Below are 25213 nucleotides of genomic sequence, written 5' to 3'. Positions count from 1 at the left end.
CATTTTTAATAAGGAGTCTAAAGGTATGTTAGCACCTCTGTTACTTCTAGCTGTGTGTTCTGCCACAACTTCAGTGTTTAATTTTGGAGACATAGGTCTTTGTTAACAGTTTCTCTCTATTCTTCATTTCAGGTTAACTCTGCTCATCACCTATGTGTTTGCCAGAGAGAGACCAGACAAGCAGCTCAGCACACCAGCTTGCACCTAGCCAAACAGTTGTAGGTGAGAATGATACTCTACTATTCTTCACTTGAGTCACTCTTCTGATGAGTGAAATAAATGTTTCACACTTCTATTGTTCTCTTCACACAGGTATCCTTGATGACTTTCAGGAACAATAGTAAATTGATAATGTTGGCCTCATAGAACACCATGGCACGCATTCCTGCTGTTATATGCACACAAACTTTTTGTTTTCAGTTAGTCTATTCCCTCACATGAGTTCTAAACAGTAGCAGTGGAGGATTACAGGTGATATTAACCCACACCATCAGCGAGTTAAGGCTATTGCTTTAACAACTATACCACGGTGACATCTAAGCAGCTCAACATAAATGAGGTTAACACATTGCTTCAGGGAAGGGAGGACAGATATGGACCTTGGGGGTTGAACCCCCTGTTTGTGAACCTTGTGTAAACCAGCTTCTCCTCTTTTCTGTTTTCAGGTGTCTTAGACAGGCAACTGCAGTATTGTCAGATGGAGTTTTGTATTACTGAGAGCAGTGCAGCTGTGAGCATCTTTGTGGTTTCCACACCTGCTTAACCAAAATAGTGCAGCTCAAGAACCAGGAGGATAGATTGAGGTATGTGGCCTTTACTTCCATCACCTTCCGTGAAAGGAAGAAAAACCCACATGTCTCATTTGGATTCTCCTGGTGTGGAGCCAACTCTTAGTAGCAGTAACCCTATTCCTTAACAACAAATCTACCACAGTGACTTATATTCTCTTCCTTATGTAGCCATTTACTTTGGAACAGGGACTGCCTTACTTTGCACATCATAGCTGAGATGTCGTTATCTACCTACAGTTGCATTCACTTGCTTTTTTCCTAGATTCTGCAATGATTTAACATCAAAGTGGCTAGCAGGTAATAGAATGAATGACAGACCCCAATAAAGATTGTCAAACTTTCTATATGTCACCTTGTTGTTATATTGAAAAGGGCCCATTCAGCAGTCCCTCCTGAACCCCTATCTACCTTGGACTCTGTCCACTAAAGTGCTGATGCTACAAGGTTAAAACCACACAGGAAAGTTTAAACTATAAAAAAAATTTTTATTCCAATAGAAAACTTTTTTTTAAATGTAAACTTTAGAAAAAAATAACTATTTACATAACACATAACGCAGGGAAAGAGGGTGGGTGCCCCCCAAGAGCAGCTTGAGCTACCTCAGGCGAGGGGGGCGGAAGAGGTGCAGTCATTGAGAGGGTGTATGGCTGCTGGCACCATGCCCTCTTTCGGCTACCAGCCGCAAGAGGGCATGTTCCATCCTCTCCACACACCCTCTCAATACCTGCACCTCCTCCAAGATGGCAGAGTAGGCCTCCATCTCCCTGCCCGCCCCCTCCTGAGGCTGGTCGGGCTGCTCCTGGGGGGGAACAGCAAGGAAAGGGGTGGTATGGGAACAGGAAGGGCAGGAGAGTGAGGGAAAGGGCTATGGGTTGGGGAAGGGGAAGGTCCAACAGGGGATGGTGGTGGTGGTCCTGGAGGTAGTGGTGGGGCAGGCGGTGGGGTCCAGGGGGCAGTGGTGAGGCAGGCAGTCCAGGGGGCAGTGGTGGGGCAGGCGGTGGAGGTCCAGGGGGCAGTGGTGGAGGTCCAGGGGGCAGTGGTGGGGCAGGCGGTGTGGGTGGTCGTGAGGGCTGCCAGGCCTCTTCCTCCTCCTCCTCCTCCTCCATCTCCTCCGCTGAGGACCAGGGTGGGGCTCCCTCCATTATTTGCGGGGCCTCCTGAGGGGGTGCCTGCGCTGCTGCTTGACAAGAGAGAAATAGGATACAGTCAGATATGTCCACAACACTTTTGAACATGACATTCTTTACTATGTTATTTTCTTCAAATGCTAATAACAGGATGCAAAGCACCTACTCCACTGTAAACATCAAAATGTAGCGTAAGTAAGTGAGGCAAGTAGAACACCATAACGCCATTGTGACATGATATCACAATAGCAGCTTTACTGCAGATTTTATGATTAAGAATGGTTTACAGCTACTCAAGCATTTTCATCTATTTATTCTGGTAGGCTGATCACAAAGAAACACACGCTGGACTCATTACTCACCGGCTTCAGCGCGCAATTCCTCCCTCACCCCCTCAAGGAAGGCCCGCTCCTGGCGCCTCAGCAGCCGCCCCCTTTTCCTGAGATCCTCAACCTGGATAATAGAGAGAGAGAGAAAGAACAGAGAGGGAGGGATATGATGAGTGCCATCTAGCACTGTGGCATAACATGTTTACTTAAGTATTGACCTCTATAAGCACATAAAAATGGAGTACGCTGCCCTCCAAGAGCCCCTATCCGCTTTGCTGCCTGCCTCCACCCCCTTCTGCCACATGTTTTATATGAATGTATTCACGTACTCCAGCATTTTCCCCTTTCTGTGCTGGAGGCATCGCTATCTCTCTACTGTACCTGGGACAGTGGGGGGGGGGGGGTGTGAGGTGACATGGCCAGCATCACAAGGAGGAGTGTGGGATTGAACTCACAACCCCAGGGTGCTGAGGCTGTAGCCTATCAGCACTGCCCCACATTACAGCATGTCCTGGTGAACTTACAATCATGCAGCAGGGGCAATAAAATAGTTTGGTCAGAAGGAGCAGCGTGGTTTGAAACCCCTGATGTCAGGGTACTGACGCTGTCACTTTAATCCCTAGACCAGCAGATTGGTACAGGAAAGGTGAAGGTATTTGTTTTCCTTTGGCAAAGTTGATTTCAAGATGTTTCTATTACAAATGCGAAGCTTGTGACCCAAAAATTAGTTGTGTGCATGTTGTGAATGGATGCCTTCTAGGAGCTGAATTTGTCATTTGAAATCCTACTACTGCTCCTTTGGGATGTGCTTTAATTTCAGTATTCAATGTAAAAGATTTATTATGCACAATTGTAGTTTTTAAAAGGAATCAAGATTTACCCAGAAAAACATGACAATTTGACAGTTTCCATCATCATTACATTTGACATGATTATTTGTGAGGGCCTGACTTGGAATACTTACTTCCCTGGGACATGAGGCTCTTCTGTTATACCGCCGGGTCAGGCGGGTCCAGGAGTTCCTGAACTGCAGGTATGACCTGCGATGGCCTGCCACTCTAAAATAGTGGTGCTCATGTACCAAGAAGAGCCTGGCCAGCAGCCTGGAGTCCTCAGTAGAGAAATTTGGCTGTCTCCTGGCAGCCATTTTAGAAGAAATAACTGCGTATGAAGAACGGGTGATTCTATGACGTCACAACACAAAAAAACGCGATGACGTTTTTGTGCCGCTTGGGCGTGCTTGCAGCGGCCGCTCTGCGCTACATCTACACTGTTGATTACATCCTAAACCACGCCGATATCGCTGTTATACAAAAAAGTATAGCAGAATGCTTAGAAGCTTACCATGTAAACCTAATGAAACTTCACCTCCCCCAAACACAATGACAAGTTTAGCTTAGCTATGCATGTTTGGGTGGGTGGAAAAAAAAATAATATTATGTCTTTGGTAACCTTAGTCAGGACTTGAACCCCTGACCTTTGGAAGATAGATGCAGTGCTTTTAAGCACTGAGCTATGTTGGGGATTTGGGAATGGGAGTCTCCAGAAATGGCTTTACGTACAAGCTATGACGTCAGACGCTACTTTATGGTTAGGGTTAGGGCTAGAGTTAAGTAGCTCAGTAGCTCAGTGAGTAAAACGCGCTGTACCAATCATCCATAGGTTGTGAGTTCAACTCCCGGCTTGTCTTTTACTTGATTATAACATGAGGGGTTTATGCTGCAGGAGTGTTGGGGTGTTGCAGGGGTGTCTAGGATGACAGAGAACAGTCAATTGCGTTTTCAACAACGCATTTGAATTTCTTAAGACGAAACCTTAGTGAGCCGGGGGAGGGAGGTCACCGCAGCCTCGCGCCTCAGATGAAAAGGTTCAATTTTTTAGGGACCGTGTAAGCTGATCTGGGACAGTCTTCAGCGACTCGGAGCCCTCCTCCCGGCTGGGCAGAAGGAGGAGGCTTTGGCGGTGGTGGTTTTGGTGGTGAGTGACGGGGGGAGGGGGGAGTCGCCTGGCTGCTGCATCTGCACTCCTGCTGGCCACAGACCTACTGATCACAGAGCAGAGATCACAGAAGCACGCAGGTATGTGCGCATGCGCGGCTAAGGTTTTATTATATAGGATATACACCTATCACATCTCATTTTCATCACAAACACATTAGCGAGACTATACACAATACATTACAAAGTTGAGCTTGGGTTTGATAAAATAAACAGCATAATTTTGACTCTGTATTACATTTATTGAAACTTCAAAAAATTGGTATAGATAGTGATGATCTGTCCTTATATAACCCTGGAGATGATATAGGAAAATATGCTTCCCGAGGTAAGAACAAGAATCTTTTAATTAAAAAAGACGAAATAAATGAAAGGACCGATCAGTACGGGCCCAAAGCCTTCGTAACAACCATTGGCCCCGGGCAGGTGTTTATGAAGTGACAAGCACTTAGAAATAAATCTAAATAAACCCTGCCCCGTTCATCATCTTGTCCTTATGTGTGTATAATTATCGCCAAAGGATATAAATATATATATAATAAATAATCGGGAGCCCAATCATCCCCAAATTAGAGCAAAAGGAGAGAAAATCACCCCTAAAAAAGCTATCCCTGAACCCTAAATCAAAAAAACAATATGTGAAAACACCCAACAAAAATCACTAAAGAAAAATAAAAAATACTCAGTCTCATTCATTAAACCACAATGCAGTAAGCCCTGTGCACCTGTCACAAATAGTTCATGAAAGTAATGAAAAACAATGAACAAACAGTGAAAAAATACTTAGCTCAAGCGGCTGTAATAAATCCAAAGCGAAACGGAGTTCAAAGTTCACCAATCATCACTGTTCAGTTCCGCTCGCTGTACAGTCCCACTCGCAAAATAGTGAAAAACAGTGGAAAATAATTAACTCAAGCGGCTGCAATAAATCCAAAGCGAAACGGAGTTCAAAGTTCATCAATCATCACTGTTCAGTTCCGCTCACTGTTCAATCCTACTCACATCGACTCGCTTTGTTAAAGTAGCTTGATTGTGCCGCTGCGGTGGATTATTCCGTCCTCTATATTAGGGACTGGGTTTGTGTATTTTTAGTCGGTTTATTAACATTTCTGATTTTCTTGCTCCCTCCTGATGAGGATATTGAAACAGGACCTGTCGAGTGAGCGGAACCTAAATGAGTGAGCGGAACCTAAATGTGCGTTGAACAGAATTGAATAGTTTCATTGACTACATGGGACTGAGCGAGTTAAGTTGAACAGTGAATGGATTATATTTCCTGACTCTTCATTGAGCGAGTCGATGTGAGTGGGATTGAACAGCGAGCGGAACTGAACAGTGATGATTGATGAACTTTGAACTCCGTTGAGCTTTACACCATTGAGCTACCATCTTTTGCCTCAACTGATTGTGATATGATAGCTAAGTAGAGTATACTTTAGCACATCACTAAGGTATGCTATGACAGGGGAACCAGAGACACAGGTGTAGGTCAGTGAGTAAAAGCACTATATCGATCATCTGTAGGTTGTGAGTTCAACTCCCGGCTTGTCTTTTACTTGTGGCATATCTACCTTCCAGGTGCACCTTGATGATGTCACAATGAGATCAGCATTGTGCTGCTTGCTACTTCCTCTTCCTGTGAACTAGAAGCCACATTCAAGTCTAATCTGTGTTTTGATTCTGTTTCTAAGTTGGGCCAGTGTAAGTTATGGGATTTACCTTTGTTCTGAAGAATGAGCTGATTGTTGCAATGTTTTAAGACCAGGAGAGTGTTCTTTCGAGCAAGATATCACTTCTAAACTATCCTCTCTGAAATAATGTCTCTGGGAAATCGAGAGAAAGCTTATTGGATGACTTAGGGTGCCTTTCCTGCCAGTCTTTGTGGAACTTAAACGAAGTTTATATGGTGTTCAAAGTCCTATCCTTTCCACTTCTAATAGGAGGTGAGTATGACATTTCTGTACAGCTTTCTGTGTAGCATACATCTACCGGTTCCCACCTTCCATACTGATAATGTAAGTTCAACACCCACTCGGTACGTTTCATCTTCTAGTTCTCCTTTGAAACATAACATATTTTTTTTTCCTTGTATTAATGGTAAACTGTACAATTCTGATATCCTAGAGGAAAAAGATACAACACGGCAGTGTTCTCTGTCTGCCATTCCCTACCTCACTGATATTGCTAGATCAACTAATATATAGTTTACAAAATGGTATACTGTGTTTTAGTTATCTTTTTCATCATCCTATACTTACAATGCTGAATGAGTGATAATAAAGAGTATAAATAAAGTATAATTTAAAAAAAAGAAAAAAAAACGTACCCACGTCTATCACGGGTCCATTGGAGACGTCTTAATGACATTTCAGAAACCTGCGTCTATTTTGCGCGAAGAGGTTGTAGGGGCGTCTACCGCAAGCCTAAGGACCGTTTGATTGACACTTGCATTTCCCGGACGTCTAAAGCACGCCTATGTTAGACGTACTAATAGAGAATTTACCCCGTAGTGCCTACTTGTTCGCTTTTCCATCCTTTAAGGGCTGTACCTACAAGAGATTCCTTGACAGAACATTATCATTCCAAGCAGGCAAATGGAACAAATGTTTAACCAACTTCATCTCAAACACACTTTCTTATCAAATTTTTAGGAAGTCATTCAAAACTTATCTCTTTGACAAACTTCTCTGACCCCACTTCAACCTTGATGTATTTCCCAAACACTTCCAGATAAACTTGACTAACCTGAACATACTAATGTCATTTTGAAAGTTCTCTGTAATGTCGCTGTCTGTATACAGTCTCTTCCCCTGTAAACCGCTTTGAACTGTTTGTGGTATTGAGGTATATAAATATAAAGTTATTATTATTATCTATTCAGTAATATGGTACTAAACCAACTATGGATTTCCTTGGCACGTATGTATTCATTTCCATATGGACCCATTTTCACATTTTTCTTTCTTTTTTTCTCTTCCTTGCAGGTCTAGATTTTGGCCACTTACCTGAGAGCGAAACAGAAGCAGAAGCAAATTACTGGAAAGAAAAGATTGCACCACTTCTGAATGACTTAGAGCCAGATCATACCGGTAGGCAACAATTCTCCAGTATATAATAATAGTAATATAGGTCGTGTAAAAAGTATACACAATCTGTAGATAACATATTTGCTAAAAGGAGACTAGATTGACTGCAACGTTTTATTTGAGGATATTTAATAGTAAGCTCTACATAAGAATAGCCCTTCTGGGTTAGACCAATGGTCTGTCTACCCCAGTATCCTGTCTCCACACTGGCCAATCCAGGTCACAAATACCTGGCAGAAATCCAAGCACAGTGAACCCTCGATTTTCCGGACCTTGGTTATCCAGACTTCGGATTTACTGGACTTTTATAATCGTCACCACACACTTCCGGTCAAGAAGGCCAAGCATGCGCACTGTCTCTCAAACAGCCCTTTCCGGCAGCGAATTAAGACAAAGCACAGACATGGATAAAAAACGAAAATGCACAAACTTGAGTAAAAAATAAAAGTTGGATCTCATTGAGAAAGTGGAATCAGGCATATCGATGGTGCGAGTTTGTGAGGAATATGGTGTCAAAAAACAAACAGTATCGGACATTCACAAAGCAAAAGAAAAGTTGCAAAAATTTGCTTTGTCCAGCGATGTGGATTCTAACACTTGGTTGAGAAAAAAATCTTAAAATGGCACAAGAATCTTCGCTAGAAGAGGCTGTAATAAAGTGGTACGTTCGACAACGTGTAAATGTGAGGGGAGTGGAATTTGAATCTGCAGCAAAGACATTAGCTAAAAACATGAACGTTGAAATAAAAATTAGTGATGGGTGGTTGTGGAGATTTTGCAAGAGACATGGAATCATGAACAAACAAACTTACGGCAAAGTGTTGAGGGCGCCGACAGAAGAGATTGAACCGTTCCGTAAGAAATTATCCAATCTAATACAAGAGGAAAATTCATTGAAATGTCAGCTTTAAAATGCAGATGAGACTGGTTTGTTCTGGCGTTCACTGCCAGAAAATACCTAGGCTTCTAAACCAGAAAGTACTGTTTCCGGCAGCAAATTAAGCAAAGAATGAATCTCCGCCCTACTTTGTGCGAACGCTGATGGTTCCCATAAATTAGAACCAGTAATTGTTGGCAAATCGTGTTGCCCAAGAGCGTTGAAAAACTGCATGAATAAATTATCCACAAATTACTACAATTCTAAAAAAGCTTGGTTTACATCAAGTATTTTTACGGCATGCTTTTTTCAACATTTTGTGCCAGAAGTTAAGAGGTTCCAAGTGGAAAAATTATCCATACCAGCAGAAAACATCAAAGCACTGTTAATACTTGACAACGCACCAGCACATCCATCTGAAAAAATTTTGTGTGGTTAGGATGGGAAAATTAAATGCATGTTTCTTCCAAAAAATACATCTATTCTCCAGCCTATGGACTAGGGAGTTAGTTTGGCAACCAAGAGGATATACAAGAAAAAATTTTTGCAAGATGTTATGGTGGTGTTGGAAGACGAAACCTAAGAAAGAGACGTCAGAGGGGAACACACTTTGCAAAATCTTAAAAAATATAACAACAAATCAGTGAAACATTAGCAGACAGGTAGAATAACGTCTAAATAACATCGAGAGCAAAATGAAGGAGAAAATAATACAATGGAATGGCTGCAAGAAGACGAGGGTGATCCTGGTTATCAAATTATGTCAGAGAGTGAGATAGCTGAAGAAGTTATGAAGCAAAAAATGACAGATGATGAGAGTGATGAAGAAGAGCCTACAATAAAAAGAATGAAACTGAGTCAAGTAAGAAGTCATCTAGATCAGTGTTCTTCAACATTTTCAAACCTATGGACCGGCAGAAATAAAATAATTATTTTGTGGACCGGCACCAGTCCACGGACCGGCAGTTGAAGAACACTGGGCTAAGTCGCAGGCCAGACCCCGGCCTTATAATAGTACTAATTGTAACACTATTTTTTCCATTCATTTTTCTTATATACACAGAATATAATCTTATTAACAACACATAGGTTGCAGAATCAGGCTTTTGTTTAGAGTTTAGACGCGGCCGCTATATTTTATCGTGGCAAGGGATTTCCCTGCCACGATTAGTATAGCGGCCACAATTACGGCCGCCAGTTTCCCCAACCCCCCCCCCCCCCCCGTTCACGGCAGGAGGGTGCCCAACCCCTCCTGCTGAAAGTACCCGACCCCCTAAAGATCGCCGGCAGGAGGATACCCATCCCCTCCTGCTGGCCCCCCCCAACGACCCCCCCAAACAAAATGCCCTAACCGCCCTTCCCGGAACCCCCAACGGCCTCCCTGAAGATCGCCGGCAGGAGGGTGCCCAACCCCTCCTGCCGGACTCCTCAATGCCCCCCCCCGAAGATCACCGTCAGGAGGGTGCCCAACCCCTCCTGCCGGACCCCTCCAACGAACCCCCCACCCCGGAAACCCCCTCAAGCTTACTGCCAAGTTGGCTGGACGGGTCTTCGCACTGTCCGGCCAGCAGGCCTGCCTCTGTCCAAATGAGGTGGGCCCGCCCCTCCCCTGCCCAACCCACAGGATCCTAGGACCTGATTGGCCCAAGCGCCTAAGGCCCCTCCTATAGTGGGACGCAGTTTGCAGAATCAGGGCCATAATGTTTAACCACAAAATTACTACACAAAGCACACTGTACATATGCTTCTCAACATTCATTCCTACCAGCACACAGATAACCTCTATGCAAAAACAGGACCACAACCTAAGGGCTCCTTTTATGAAGGCGCATTAGGGCCTTAACTCACGGAGTAGTGCACGCTAGCTGCTACCGCCTCCTCTTGAGCAGGCGGTAGTTTTTCAGCTAGCGCATGCTAATCTGGTTCGTGCGCTAAAAACGCTAGCACCTTCGTAAAAGGAGCCCTAAAAGTACTAATATATACAAAGGAAACCCTAAGATTCAAGACTCTGCATGCAGTACAACCCCCGAGAAAAAGAAACAAATGCATTTCTTCCTGAACAGTTCAAAATACAGACAGCAGATGTAAATTCTCAAAATTGACACAATTCAGTCACTAAATTGAAAATAAAATCATTCCCCCTACCTTTGTTGTCTCCCTCCCTCCATGCTGTGTTTTAATTAGGTGCCTGCGCCTGCCGTTTTATGCTGCCCCCGGTGTTATCTTTGGGCTGGCTCCCTCTTCCTCACTGCCTCAATGCACAAAGCTCCTCACACATCGCGGCGCCAGAGAGAATGCTTCCGGTTCAGGCACAGGACATGCGTAGGAGCCGCTGCCCGCGGCTTTGTGCACTGCAGCACTGAGGAAGAGGGAGCCGTCCTGAAGATAACGCTGCATCGATTGCACCATGGACTGGCGGCTGAAGAACACTGTCTCGGGCCCAATGCACGTGCCAGCCCTGTGGACCGGCAGAAAATTTCTGCGGACCGACACCGGTCTGCGGACTGGCGGTTGAAGAACACTGATCTAGATGACTTGGTTTCATTTATTGACTCGTCATCAGAACTTGAGTTGCAACAATATTATTCTCATTTCTGAAATTTCTGAGACGCTATAATTAATAAACAATAATGTTCCAAAAGGCAAGTGACATAACAATAAGCTTTTGATGATAATGACGGGTGTTGCTATGCAACATATTACTAACAACTGGAAAAATTATAGTAATCTCAATTATACGTTTTGGTGGAATTCCCTGTGTCATATTTACAAGATGGAAAGAGCAATTGCAATACAAAAAGGAAGTTATAAAAATTTTTTAAAGATATGGAGACCGATGGTTGATTTTTGTAGCGAATAGGCATCATTTTTCTTTGATAATATACATAGGGGGGTGAGGAGATTGGAAGATAAGATGTAGCGAAATTGAAATTTTGAAGGAATATGATAGTTTTAATGATTGTATAGAAAGATGGGAGGGGGGAGGGTTTTTAATTAATTTACATATTAAGAATATAATGTATGATCAAGTGTTATACAATAGTATTTCATGTTGTTCTTTTTGTGCACTTGATGTAAGTTTGAAAAAGAATAAAGAAATTAAAAAAAAAAAAAAAGGCAAGTGACATTAGAAAATTTTTTCATCCAGTACGAGAATAAATGGCCAAACCTGACTCATTGTGGGCTGCAATACATTGATATAAAAAACCTCCTTTGTTTATTGAAAAATGTTCTGTGCAATGCAATGTGGGATTCACAAGATCGAAATATAAATGACTTATCTTGTGCGGGGGATTAGCGCACCGACGAAGGCCAATATTTCACAATCAGTTCTGCGCCAGGGTGGGGAAATCGCCGATCAACCCTTTTTGTGGGAAATGCAGCTGTTTGTGATCCCACAAAGGGAGACGTGGCTGTTTCTGCTCCCACAAAGAGAGTTGATTGGCGATTTCCACACCCTGGCGCAGCACTGATTGTGAAATATTGGCCTTCGTCGGTGCGCTAATCCCCCGAACAAGATAAGTCATTTATATTTCGATCTTGTGGATCCCACATTGCATTGCACAGAACTTTTTTCAATAAACAAAGGCAGGTTTTTTTCTATACCAATGAGGTTGCTATGTGTCTTCCCTTGAGCCAGTTTGTAGTTGCTAAGTACCTGGTTCTGAGACTTTTTCCTCCTTTGAGTTTTGAATCAGCTTCTGTGTGCTTTGATTTGGATATACACTGAAGTGAAGATTCTACCTTACAGATGAACAAACATTCACAAAATGAGAGGCCAATTCTCGGTCAGTAATGATTATGATATTACAGTTTAGTAGAGCACTGAAATGTGTGGGGGCAAAAATTCCAGGGGTGAAATGTACCTGGGGGCAAAACTTCTGAATTCTTAGCCAGACAATTGAAATTTTAAGAAGAAAACTGAGAAAGCCCTTAGCAGTATTGTGCTCAGGTCCTTGAAGTTTCAGCTATGGATGGAAATGTTTCATGCAGAAGCTTGATCATTCTATTTTTTAGCCTCAAATACATTACCTTAGAGCTAATTTAATTTTGATATAGCAAATACAGTACTGTGGCATAAATGAGTGAACTGAATACAAAAAACAGATTTGAGTGTGAAAAAGAAACCGTCTTTTCACATGAAGCAACAGGGAAGAAGAGACTTGACAGATAAATGAGAGTGTTTTCACCTAAATGCTTTTTAATGGGTAATTAGGCTGTGCAATCGCTAAACAATAATTTGTTTTGGTACAGGATATTATTAACCCATTCTTTCATTCAATAGTTGAATCTGAGGCAGAGTTGCAGCCTGATTCTTAGAGGAGGTGAAGGGCATGAGAAAATAATTTTGGTGGCTATAGAACTTGGTATTTTCACTCATATACCGCGCACCCGTGTAAAACGCGCACACGGGTATACCGCACGGGGAACACAAATTTATGTAATGAAATGTTAATATAGCGCGCACACGCGTATACCGCGCATGCTAAAACCTCCTCCCGCCTACTCCAAACCGGCATCCTCCCCCCCGCTTGCATCACCCCCCCTCCCCCTCTGATCCGAGATAATCTGATCCGGCATTCTCCCTGCAAACCGGCATCCTCCCCCCGCTCACGTCACCCCCCCTCCCCCGCGATCCTACATCCCCCCCCAGCACCGCAAATACAACTCTTACCCGATTGGGCACCGGCACCAGCACCAATGCTCAGCATGTGCCAGTGCCCGAAGATCCTCCCTCGTTGGTTTGGGCTGGGCTGGGCTGGGCCGGGCGGTGCGAGAGAGATCCTCCTTCTTCCTCTGCCGGGCTGGACTAGGCTTTGAGCATTTGCGCATGCTCAAAGCCTTCTGGTCTCGCTCTCTCCGAGATTAGAGAACAAGACCAGAAGGCTCCTAGTCCAGCCCGGCAAAGGAAGAAGGAGGATCTCTCTCGCACCGCCCAGCCCAGCCCAGCCCAGCCCAAACCAATGAGGGAGGATCTTCGGGCACTGGCACTGGCACATGCTGTGCATTGGTGCTGGTGCCGGTGCCGATGCCCAATCGGGTAAGAGTTGTATTTGCGGTGCTGGGAGGGATGTAGGATCGCGGGGGAGGGGGGGTGACACGAGCGGGGGAGGAGGATGCCGGTTCGCAGGGGGAATGCCGGATCAGAATGTAAAAAAAAAATTGTAAAACGCGCTCACACATATAACGCGCATGGTTATGCACGGTTTGTAAAATCGTGTATAACGCGTGCGTTATATGCATGAAAATACGGTAGTTTGAATGTATCCAGGATGGAAAGGAGATAGGAGAGCTTATTGTGGATCTTGCCAAACAGACTGAGAAAATATTTTTTAATGCTCTTAACTAGCTAAATGCTTTTATGTACAATTTTTATATTGTGATTTCTCCATCTGATGAAAATTCATCCACTCTATATACCCTTCCTGCTCCCTTTTTTTGCATCGGGTAGCTGGCAATCAGTGTCCTAGAGTTTATTATAACCCTCCAAGCTTGTTCCAGCCAAATTCTTGCTGGCCCTTTCAAAATTCAATCTGAAAGCTAGTCAGTCAGTGTAAATGTATTGTTCATGCTGGAATCTGGAGTAAGAAAGATTGGCCTCTTACATAAAAGGCTGCTTCAGGATTCAACAAGAAGGGAAAGTATTTTAGATCTTGTCTGTCCTGATACAAGGAGGAATGATGATGGAGCCAAACTTGAATGTGGCAATAGCAATAACGGTGCAATAAATGAAGAAATTAGAAAAAATAAATAAATAAAAAGGGCACTTGCCTGGGTCAGAAGAAGAGAATGACACGATTAGCTGTTACCTGTGAGTAACCCATCGAATAGGTGGGGGAAAAAAAGTGCTCACCACAGGTATGGGGACAAGGCCATCCACCACCCTATGGAACGGTAAATGGCCTTGTCTCCGCAATTAGAGGAGGGAACACGCACGGTCACTGATCGCATGCAGTCCCCTCCCTCCCAATCGCCATTGCATCTATCTCCCTCCCTCCTGTCTACCTACTGATTGTTGCTGCATCTATCTCCCTCCCTTCTCCTTACCTTCGTGGCACGTTTTAATTTAATTTGTTCAAGCAGCCCGAGCCTGAAGTGCATCTGCGGAAGCTTCTCCTTTGATGCAACTTCTGGTTCTGTCAGAGGAGAAGCTTTCGCAGATGCACATGACTTCAGGTTTGGGCTACTTGAACAAATTAAATTAAAACGCGCCACAAAGATAAGGGGAAAAGAGGGAGATGCACGGACTGTATGAGGGATGCTGAAAGGGGGTGAAGAGAGGGAAGGGGTTGGAAAGAAACAGGCGGTGGAGGAGGGGGGATGGAAAGGAACAGAGATGCTGAAGGGAAATGGGGAACAGAGAGTGGGAAGAAGACACTGAAGGGAAGTGGGGAACAGAGAGTGGGGAGAAGACACTGAAGGGAAATGGGGAACAGAGAATGGGGAGAAGACGCTGGAAGGGAAAAAGACAGATGCCAGACTATGGGGGGAGCAAAGGGAAGAAGATGGATGCCAGACCAATGAGGAGGGTGGGGGGTGGGAGAGGCACTATAACAGAGCAAATGGAAGAGGCAGAGAGAAGGCAGACAGTGGATGGAAGGAATTGAATGAGGAGAAGATGAGGAAAGCAGAAACCAGACAACAAAGGTAGAAGGAAAAATTATTATTATTTTTTTTTTTTTTTGCTTTAGGATAAAGTATATTAGTTGTGTTGATAAAAATTTATACACAAAGCCCTGCCAGCTGAACATCTCTTTCTCTAGTTCAGCAGACAGAACTTTGATTTATAAAATGACAATTGTACAGAATATTGTTTCTTTTTATACTTTAAGAAAATAAATTCAGTATAAAACTATTCAAGGCTTGTGTGGATGGGATCAGATGGTTTGCAGGGACGGGGACTGAGCTCACGGGGATGGAACGAGGATGAGCTCACAGGGATGGGGACAATTTTTTTCCCTATGTCATTCTCTAGTCAGAAGTTATTATGAGGCAAGGATATTATTTAAAAAGCATCCAGTTCCAAATCAACAAAAAGAAAAGTGAAGAACTAATGGTGGGTTCTTTTACTAAGCTATGGAAAAAGTGGCCTTAGCTTGCCCTTATGTGGGGTTTTCTCATGCACTAAAGCCAATTTTCTATTTTTTTGTATTAATAACCATATGCTAATGTTGCAATAAGCATGCAGCTATTAAAAAATTTACTGCCTGAGCATTTACCACTATCCATTTTTTGTAGGTGGTCAGGGCTCACGTGGTAATCCTTTGCTAACCAGTTATTATCCTAGGACAATAACTGGTAGTGGATGCCTGGAATGCACTCCCGAAAGAGGTGGTGGAGAGTAAAACTGTGACTGAGTTCAAAGAAGCGTGGGATGAACACAGAAGATTTAGAATCAGAAAATAATATTAAAGATTGAACTAGGCCAGTACTGGGCAGACTTGCACGGTCTGTGTCGGTGTATGGCCGTTTGGTGAAAGATGGGCAGGGGAGGGCTTCAATGGCTGGGAGGGTGTAGATGGGCTGGAGTAAGTCTTAACAGAGATTTCGGCAGTTGGAACCCAAGCACAGTACCGGGTAAAGCTTTGGATTCTTGCCCAGAAATAGCTAAGAAGAAAAATTTAAAAAAATTAAAAAAAAATTTAAATTGAATCAGGTTGGACAGACTGGATGGACCATTCGGGTCTTTATCTGCCGTCATCTACTATGTTACTATGTTAGGACAAGCAGGCAGTATATTCTCACATGTGGGTGACATCATCCACGGAACCCAGTAAAGACAATGCAAAAGTGTACTGTCACTTTAAACTTTTTACAAATCTCAAGAATGCCCATATTGAGCATGCACCGGTGCCTTCCCACCCGACATCAGCTTGTGGGATCATCAGTTCTCATGGAGCTGAGAAGCTGTGTTCTTTTGGAGTTTTCCAAAAGCGTGTCAAACTTCAGTTTTTGTGCCTTCCCAGTATTGTTTTCTTCATTATTTTCATAGTTCTTTTTCTTGTAAAAATTGTCAGTTTTTCCACCTTTAATTTTTTTGGGCTTTCAGGCCACTCGAAGCTTGTTCATAGGCCAGGAGTGTCAACCCATTTTTGGGTTTAAATTTACTACATCTCCTCAGACCATTGAGTCCTTCAATCTTGTGTTAACAGTCTTTCTCTCAATGTCAAAGCTTTCTAGTGGCTTTAACCAGTACACACGGTGCAACAGGACCATCTCAGTCACTGATCCACATAACTGGTGTGTTAAGTGCCTTGGTCCTGACCACTGTGCAGACTCTTGTCACCACTACTCCAAGTTTCAAAAAAGATCACTAAAGCTGGGAGGATCCAATACATACCTTGACGCAAAATATAGGCCTGATGGTACCTATAAAAATTTGGAAAATTTACCCCACCCTCCGCAATTGGTCTTTGCAAAGACACTAAAGCAATTCTAGGAATTTTACCTAGCCAAATAAATTTTGTTAGAACCCTATTCAATTTTTTATAAAAAGACCCCTGAAAGAAAATAGGTATCATCCCCATTTGGTAACAAACTTACAGGTAAAATCATCATTTTTACAGTTTGTACTCTCCCCCACCAAGATAAATGCAAAGGATTCCATTGCTCACACATTTCTGTTACCTTCTGTAATAAACTTTTTTCATTAATTTTCATTGTCTCATCTATTGATTTTGCAATCCAAATTCCTAAGTATTTTAAACTATCTTCCTTCCAAATAAAACAAAATGGATCAAATAAACCTTTTGTACAATGTATGTTTAGTGGAAGAACTTCCGATTTATTCCAATTTATATTCCATTGATAATATAACAGATTGGTTTTGGCTAGAATGGAGACTCATGTTTCCTTTGCGTCTTGGTCATGTTGTTAGTATCCAAATGCCAAGGTTATACAAAGAACATAAAATATTTGTTGATACCTGGAAAACTTTAAGGTATATAAGTAGTCTGACTCCTATTCCAATAAATAAATCAACAACTCAAACGATTTGGCTAAACCCTAAGATCAAGGTCGGCAGTTTTAAAATCATCTGGAAACATTGGATGTTGGGAGGAATTCGTATTTTAGAAGATGTAATAAATAATGGCAAACTGTTTGAGTTTTCACAATTGCAACATAAATTTGGTTTAAATAAATCGCAATATTTTAGATGGTTGCAATTGAAGCAGGCCATTCAGGCAGGGTTCCCTGAATGGAAAAGTCTTAATAATTATCATAGCCTAGAATTCTTATGCTTTCAGATAGACTTTATGGGTCATCAGGCCGCAATGTGATATAAATTAATATCTGGATTTGTAAATAAAAAACCAAAACATGGTCTTAGAGACATTTGGAGCATTGAGATTAAGCATCAGATTACTGCATCTCAATGGCCACGACTTTGGTCTTGGAGGTTAAGATGTACAGTTTCAGCATCTATGAGACAAACATGATTTTTTCTTTTGCATAGAGCTTTTTGGACCCCTGTTCGTTTACAAAAACTAGATAGCTCTAAGTCTAATAGATGTTGGCATTGTCGTCTTGAGGCTGGGACATTAGATCATCTTTTATTCTATTGTCCATTGGAAATCAATTTGGCCGCAAATAAATAGGATGTTGGATAATCCAGTAGCCTTGACTTATGATACTATTTTATTCGGCACGGCAATGAGAGCAAGGAGTCAAATCTCGTCAAATAATAACAAACTTTTATTTATATTGACTGGGGTAGCAGTACAACAAATAACATACAATTGGAAAAATTATGATAGGTTAAATTATAACTTCTGGTGGAATTCCGTATGCCATATATATATATATATAAAATGGAGCGTGCATTAGCAACACAGAGAGGTTACTTTGGTAAGTTTCAGAAGATCTGGGGACCATTAGCAGACTTCTGTAATGAATGATATCATTTTCCCATAATAAATTATTTATAAGGAGGGGAGGTGGGTGGGTATTATTTTAATTTATTTATCTTAAAATATATATGTATTTGTCAATATTTTTATTATACTTGTAATTTGTATTGGGAGGATGATACACTTGTTGTAGTATGAAAAATGAATAAAAAATTAAAAAATTTTAGTGCAAAAACGGGCGCTTTGGAAATATCTGCAACTTTCAAAGCAGAAATGCAAAGACCATCATCAGCATCAAAGCTGGCACAGACATGGACCCTTGATCAACATTGGCATAATTGCCGCTGCTGCCATCAGGATTGCCTGGGAAAAAGGCTAAGAAGCATACGCATCCTTCTTCATCTAGGCATGCATCGACATCCCAATGTACATCGGCATCATCTCTAGCGTCCACTCCATCAACACATCTGTTACCATCTTTACAAGTGGTGTCTCCTTGAAGGCGTGCCTGAATATCTAGGTCACCAACACTTCGACACCCAACTACACTATTTGTACCGATGTCTACCACGGTACTGGTGCCTTCTCTACAGCAGTGTTCTTTAACCGCTGGTCCGCAGAAATTTTCTGTCGGTCCACAGGACCGGCATGTCCATCGGGCCCAAGACAGTGCTCTTCAGCCGCCGGTCCACAGTGCAATCAATGCGGCATCTTCGGGCCAGCTCCCTGGGTGCTGCAGTGCACAAAGCTGTGGGAAAAGGCTCCTACGCGCATCCTGCGCCTGAACCGGAAGTCTTCTCTCTGACGTCACAATGTCAGAGGGAAGGCTTCCAGATGAGGCATGGGATGCAAGCGAGTAGCTGCTGCCCACAGCTTTCTGCACTGCAGCACTCAGGGAGCCGGCTCTGCAAGCAGTACAACCCCAGAGGAAAAGAAACAAATGCATTTCTTCTTGAACAGACAAATCAATCACTAAATAAGAAAAAATAAAAGCATTTCCCCTACCGTTGTTGTTTCTCTCCCTCCATGTGCCTTGCCTTCTGGCCTGCCCCCCGGTGTTATCTTCGGGCCGTTCCACAGTGCGATCAACGTGGCGTCTTCAGGCCGACTCCCAGAGTGCTGCATTGCACAAAGCTGTGGGCAGCGGCTCCTCGTGCGTGTTCCGCGCCTCATCTGGAAGCCTTCCCTCTGACGTTGCGACGTCATAGAGAAGGCTTCCGGTTCAAGTGCAGGACACGGGTAGGAGCCTTTTCCCACAGCTTTGTGCACTGCAGCATTCAGGGAGCCGGCCTGAAGACACCGCATTGATCGCACCATAGACTGGCGGCTGAAGAAAGCTGTCTTGAGCCCGATGGACGTGCCGGCCCGGTGGACCGGCAGAAAATTTCTGCGGACCAGCACTGGTACACAGACTGGCGGTTGAAGAACTGCTCTAAGCAGTCATCAAGAGCCATGTCTTGAACTCCTCAACAACATTGATCGAGGTCAAAGAGAGCATCATCATCCAAGTGTCAAGCCCCTTTTTCCCATTCTACATCAGATCAACGTCATAGAAGATCAAGAAGTGTCCCTCAACGCTCTACTCGGAATCATAATCGACACTCTCTTCTCGACATTGGACATCTTGATGCTCCCCATCTCCATCACAGGACATTGAGGAATATAACTCTGATTTGTTCTAGCATTCATCCTCTGAATATCCAGAACTCTAGGCTGAGGAGTCCTATGAGATTTCTTCAGACCAATCTCCTCCATCTCACAGGAGATCACCTCCAGAGAGCCTCTCATTTACAGAATTTATCAGACAAATGGGTCAGTAAGCTCTACCAATCAAAATGGAGTCAGAGTTTGAATCTAGGGAAGAATTTTTGACACTTTGGACTATGAGAAGATACTAAAGGATTATTTAAAGCTTCCCTTTCATAACTTAATGAAAGACATGTTCAGAAATTGGGAAGCGCCCCTTCTGGTTCCTGTGGCTCCATGAAAGCTTGACTCCTTATACAGCGTCCAGTCTTGCCCAAGATTTGACAAACCTCAACTCCAACATCAATCACTCTTTCTAGAGTCTGCCTTGAAGAAGGATAGCTGCTCCAGAACCTATGCTAGTACCCCTCCTGGTAGATAAGGAAGAACTTTGGACAAATTTGGTTATAGATTTTATCAGAACTCAGTGTTAACTGGTTAAAATATTGAATTACAGTTTTTATATGACCTTTTACGTGAAGGTCTTGTCAGATAAATCTGATCAATTTCTTTGACTGAGTGACCAGAGAATTGGATAGAAGATGTGCACTAGATATAGTGTATTTAGATTTTAGCAAAGCCTTTGACAGTGTTCCACACAGACATCTGATAAATAAACTGAGTGCCCTTGGGATGGGTCCTAAAGTAACAGGCTGGGACAGGAACTGGTTGAGTGGAAGGCGACAGAGGGTAGTGATCATTGCAGATCGCTTTGAGGAAAGGGATGTTACCAGTGGTGTGCGTCAAGGTTCTTGTTCTTGGGCCTGTTCTTTTTAACATTTTATAAGCAACTAGCTGATGCCCCGGCGTTGCACGGGTATTTAATTATAGCAATAACACTGTAAATGGATTTAAATAAAGATACTTTATAGTGGTGAATGAAAGAATGTTGTTACAGCTTTATAAAAAGTAAAATATTCAAAGTATAATGTGAAATATTTGACAAAATGAATACAATTCAACTAACACAAAAATTGATTATAAACAACATTTTTAGTTTCACCTCCAGGAGCAAGAACATATACATTCTTGGGTGAACCCACCCTTCCCACGTGTGCAGGTGGGCCGCGAGACCCCCAGAACATATCACCCCAGGTAGTGAGGGATCTGCATACCAAGTTTTGTTCAAATCGGTCCCACAGCTTCTTACATTTTTTCCATTGACTTGAATGGGTGAAATCTGATTTTCTGTTTGTAGCTCCGCCCACATGTGCAGGTGGGCCGCGAGACCCCCAGAACATATCACCCCAGGTAGTGAGGGATCTGCATACCAAGTTTCATTCAAATCGGTCCCACAGCTTTGTACATTTTTTCCAATGACTTGAATGGGTGAAATCTGATTTTCTGTTTGTAGCTCCGCCCACGTGTGCAGGTGGGCCGCGAGACCCCCAGAACATATCACCCCAGGTAGTGAGGGATCTGCATACCAAGTTTTGTTCAAATCGGTCCCACAGCTTATTACATTTTTTTCCATTGACTTGAATGGGTGAAATCTGATTTTCTGTTTGTAGCTCCGCCCACATGTGCAGGTGGGCCGCGAGACCCCCAGAACATATCACCCCAGGTAGTGAGGGATCTGCATACCAAGTTTCATTCAAATCGGTCCCACAGCTTTGTACATTTTTTCCAATGACTTGAATGGGTGAAATCTGATTTTCTGTTTGTAGCTCTGCCCACGTGTGCAGGTGGGCTGCGAGACCCCCAGAACATATCACCCCAGGTAGTGAGGGATCTGCATACCAAGTTTCGTTCAAATCGGTCAAGCCGTTTTGAATTACTGTGAGAATGGCAGCTTTTTACATTTTTTCCATTGACATGAATGGGTGAAATCTGATTTTCTGTTTGTAGCTCCGCCCACGTGTGCAGGTGGGCCGCGAGACCCCCAGAACATATCACCCCAGGTAGTGAGGGATCTGCATACCAAGTTTCGTTCAAATCGGTCAAGCCGTTTTTGAATTAGTGTGAGAATGGCAGCTTTTTACATTTTTTCCATTGACATGAATGGGTGAAATGTGATTTTCTGTTTGTAGCTCCGCCCACGTGTGCAGGTGGGCCGCGAGACCCCCAGAACATATCACCCCAGGTAGTGAGGGATCTGCATACCAAGTTTCGTTCAAATCGGTCAAGCCGTTTTTGAATTACAGTGAGAATGGCAGCTTTTTACATTTTTTCCATTGACATGAATGGGTGAAATCTGATTTTCTGTTTGTAGCTCAGCCCACGTGTGCAGGTGGGCCGCGAGACCCCCAGAACATATCACCCCAGGTAGTGAGGGATCTGCATACCAAGTTTCGTTCAAATCGGTCAAGCCGTTTTTGAATTACTGTGAGAATGGCAGCTTTTTACATTTTTTTCCATTGACATGAATGGGTGAAATCTGATTTTCTGTTTGTAGCTCCGCCCACGTGTGCAGGTGGGCCGCGAGACCCCCAGAACATATCATCCCAGGTAGTGAAGGATCTGCATACCAAGTTTCGTTCAAATCGGTCAAGCCGTTTTTGCGTGATCGCGGCACATACACACACACATACATACCTCTGATTTTATATATATAGATATTGCTGTAGGGATGTCAGGTAAGATTTGCCTCTTTGCAGATGATAACAAAATTTGCAATAGAGTAGACACCCCAGATGGTGTGAATGACATGAAGAAAGACCTTGCAAAGCTTGAAGAGTGGTCTGAAATTTGGTAGCTAAAATTAATGTTAAGAAATACAAGGTTATGCTTTGGGCTGCAAAAACCCGAAGGAATGGTACAGTTTAGGGAGTGAAGAACTTATGTGCACAACGGAAGAGCGGAACTTGGGTATGATTGTATGTGATGATCTTAAGGTGGCTAAACAGGTTGAAAAGGTAACGGCGAAAGCTAGAAGGATGCTAGGGTGCATAGGGAGAGGTATGGCCAGTAGGAAAAAGGAGGTATTGATGCCCCTGTACAAGACTTTGGTGAGACCTCATTTAGAATATTGTGTACAATTCTGGAGAATGCACCTTCAAAAAGGTTACTATAATAAATTTAAGGATGTGTGGGCGCCATTTTTAAATTATTCTAATGAATAATTTACACTTTTCCCAATTTGAATTCTTACATGTGGATTGGGGGGAGGTTGGATTTCTATTAATAATATATATGAATGATAAGATATATTCACGTGGTATATTTTTTTTATTGTATATGGAAGTGGGAGGGGATGATCTTTTTGTTGTATGATATGGTAGATTTTCAAGTGATATTGTATTCTAATTGTTTGATATTTACTGTACACTTGTTGTGAATTATAAAATGAATAAAGAATTTAAAATAAAAAACACAAAAAGATATAAAAAGGATGGAGTCAGTCCAGAGGAAGACTACTAAAATGGTATGTGGTCTTCATCATAAGGCATAAGGGGAAAGACTTAAAATCTCAATCTGTATACTTTGGAGGAAAGGCAGAAGAGGGGACATATGATAGAGATGTTTAAATACCTATGTAATGTAAATGCGCATGAGTCGAGTCTCTTTCATGTGAAAGGAAACTTTGCAATGAGAGGACATTGGATGAAGTTGAGAGGTGATAGGCTCCGGAATAATCTAAGGAAATACTTTTTTACAGAAAGGGTGGTAGATGCATGGAACAGTCTCCCGGAAGAGGTGTTGGAGACAGGGACTGTGTCAAAAATTCAAGAGGGCCTGGGATAGACACGTGGGATCTCTCGGAGAGTGAAAAAGATAATGGTTACTGTGGATGAACAGACTAGATAGGCAATTTGACCTTTATCTGCCATCATGTTTCTATGTAAGAAGTCTTTTAAGGGCTCTGATATGAGGAGGTAGGCTGTTCTAGAGGTTTGATAAGAAATGGGAATAGGTTCGTTTCCAGGCTCTCTGGGGTTGGAGGGAGTGTCCTGATGGTGTATGTATTTCATCTTGGGAGCGTAGAGAGGAAGTTTGTCTGAGAAGTATTTGGGTGTCATGTTGTTAGAGGGATATTTATATGCTAACACTAGGTCTTTGAAAATGCAACGTTTCATTGTGGGCAGCCAGTGGGCCGATATCAGAGCTGGAGAGATATAGATTCTAAGGAGGCCTATTCAGGAATGGTTTGGGCAGTCACAAAATATATTCCTGATTTTGCACTGGATGGACCACATTTATATTTCAGAAAATCTCCACTTGCTTTTGTGCATCTCCTGTGGAGTGTCGGCACATTGTTTCAATCAGGAACTTAGAGAACTGGTTGGGGCGATTATACCTACCTCTAGTATTTAAAATGTGAAGGTGGGGAGTTGGGAGTGGTAGTTGGGGAGAGGGGTTGAAGGGAATTGGATTGGGGGGAGGACATTTCTTATATATGACTGTTTCTTGTATACAGTAAAAACTCAGATGACAAGGGTTTTAAGGTATAATTTGTTTTGGGATATTTTCATATTGTAACAAACTCACTGCCAGCAGGGGTTTTGTTACAATGAAGAGTTTGAAGGTTAGACAGCCCCAGTGCAGAAGAGCTGACTAGGTCAGTGCCCTGGAACATGTAGGCGATGACTATCCCTGGAATAGCCAGCCCGACACAGGGAAAGTCTTGCAGGAAGACTTGCACTCTTGTATAGTGGTTTTGAGCACCCTAAATGGAAGCAGGTGAGGGAGACAAGGAAGGAGGAGCTGGAAGTAGAGAATGACATGGGGAATAAATCTGTTCCCGTCACTGCCCCGTCCCCGGACCACCGTCCCCTTCACTGCCCCTTCCCCTCCACCACCCCATTCCCGCTGTCCCCTTCACCACCCCATCCCCGCTCTCCCCTTTACCACCCCGTCCCCATCCCTGCAGCATCCACCCTTCCCTCTCGCCACCTCACCGCCCTTCAGCGGCCCAAGAATCTCCCTCCCTCCCCCCTTACCATCGCGGCGCGTTAGTAAAGAAACTTACTGAAGCCAGCAGTGACTGCCTGCCTAGCAGTCGTGTGTATGTGGGCATCAGAGGAGAAGCTTCCGCCCACACACACACGACTGCAAGCAGGCAGGCTTCGCCAGCTTCAGTAAGTTTCTTTACTAAAGCACCGCGAAGGTAAGGGGGGAGGGAGGGAGATAGATTTGGCTGTAGGTAGTTAGGGAGGGAGGAAGGGGGCCACGCACGATCGGTGACCACACACCTTCCCTCCCTTGACTGCGGGGACAAGGCCATTCACCACTCCAAGGGGTGGTGGATGGCCTTGTCCCCGTGCCCACAGTGAGCACTTTTTCCCCCCATCGTTTCGGCGGGTTACTTGCGGCTAGCCGCGGGTAATTGCTACCATGTCATTCTCTAGCTGGAAGGTGCCCAGCCAGACGGTGGGAGGCAAAAAGTTGATTGTGCCCCAGCCCTGAAACAGTTGAATAACATGGAAGCTATGGATTTGCAAGCAGCAGGGAATGAACCAGAACCTATTG

The 25213-nt window shown here is 43.4% G+C and overlaps 1 protein-coding gene across 5 annotated transcripts in view; it reads left to right on the top strand.

The window, feature by feature from the left end:
- The window catches only part of ARMC2 (armadillo repeat containing 2), a 179442-nt gene that overhangs the window by 39179 nt on the left and 115050 nt on the right, over positions 1-25213 (top strand). For all 5 annotated transcript variants that reach the window (XM_033936137.1, XM_033936136.1, XM_033936138.1 and 2 more), the window contains exon 7: positions 7229-7333. In XM_033936137.1, coding sequence (XP_033792028.1) covers positions 7229-7333 — 105 coding nt within the window. The remainder of the gene's footprint in view (positions 1-7228; positions 7334-25213) is intronic.

Source organism: Geotrypetes seraphini, chromosome 3, assembly GCF_902459505.1.
Source record: "Geotrypetes seraphini chromosome 3, aGeoSer1.1, whole genome shotgun sequence".
NCBI classification, from domain to species: domain Eukaryota; kingdom Metazoa; phylum Chordata; class Amphibia; order Gymnophiona; family Dermophiidae; genus Geotrypetes; species Geotrypetes seraphini.
This window is presented reverse-complemented; position numbering and strand designations above follow the sequence as displayed.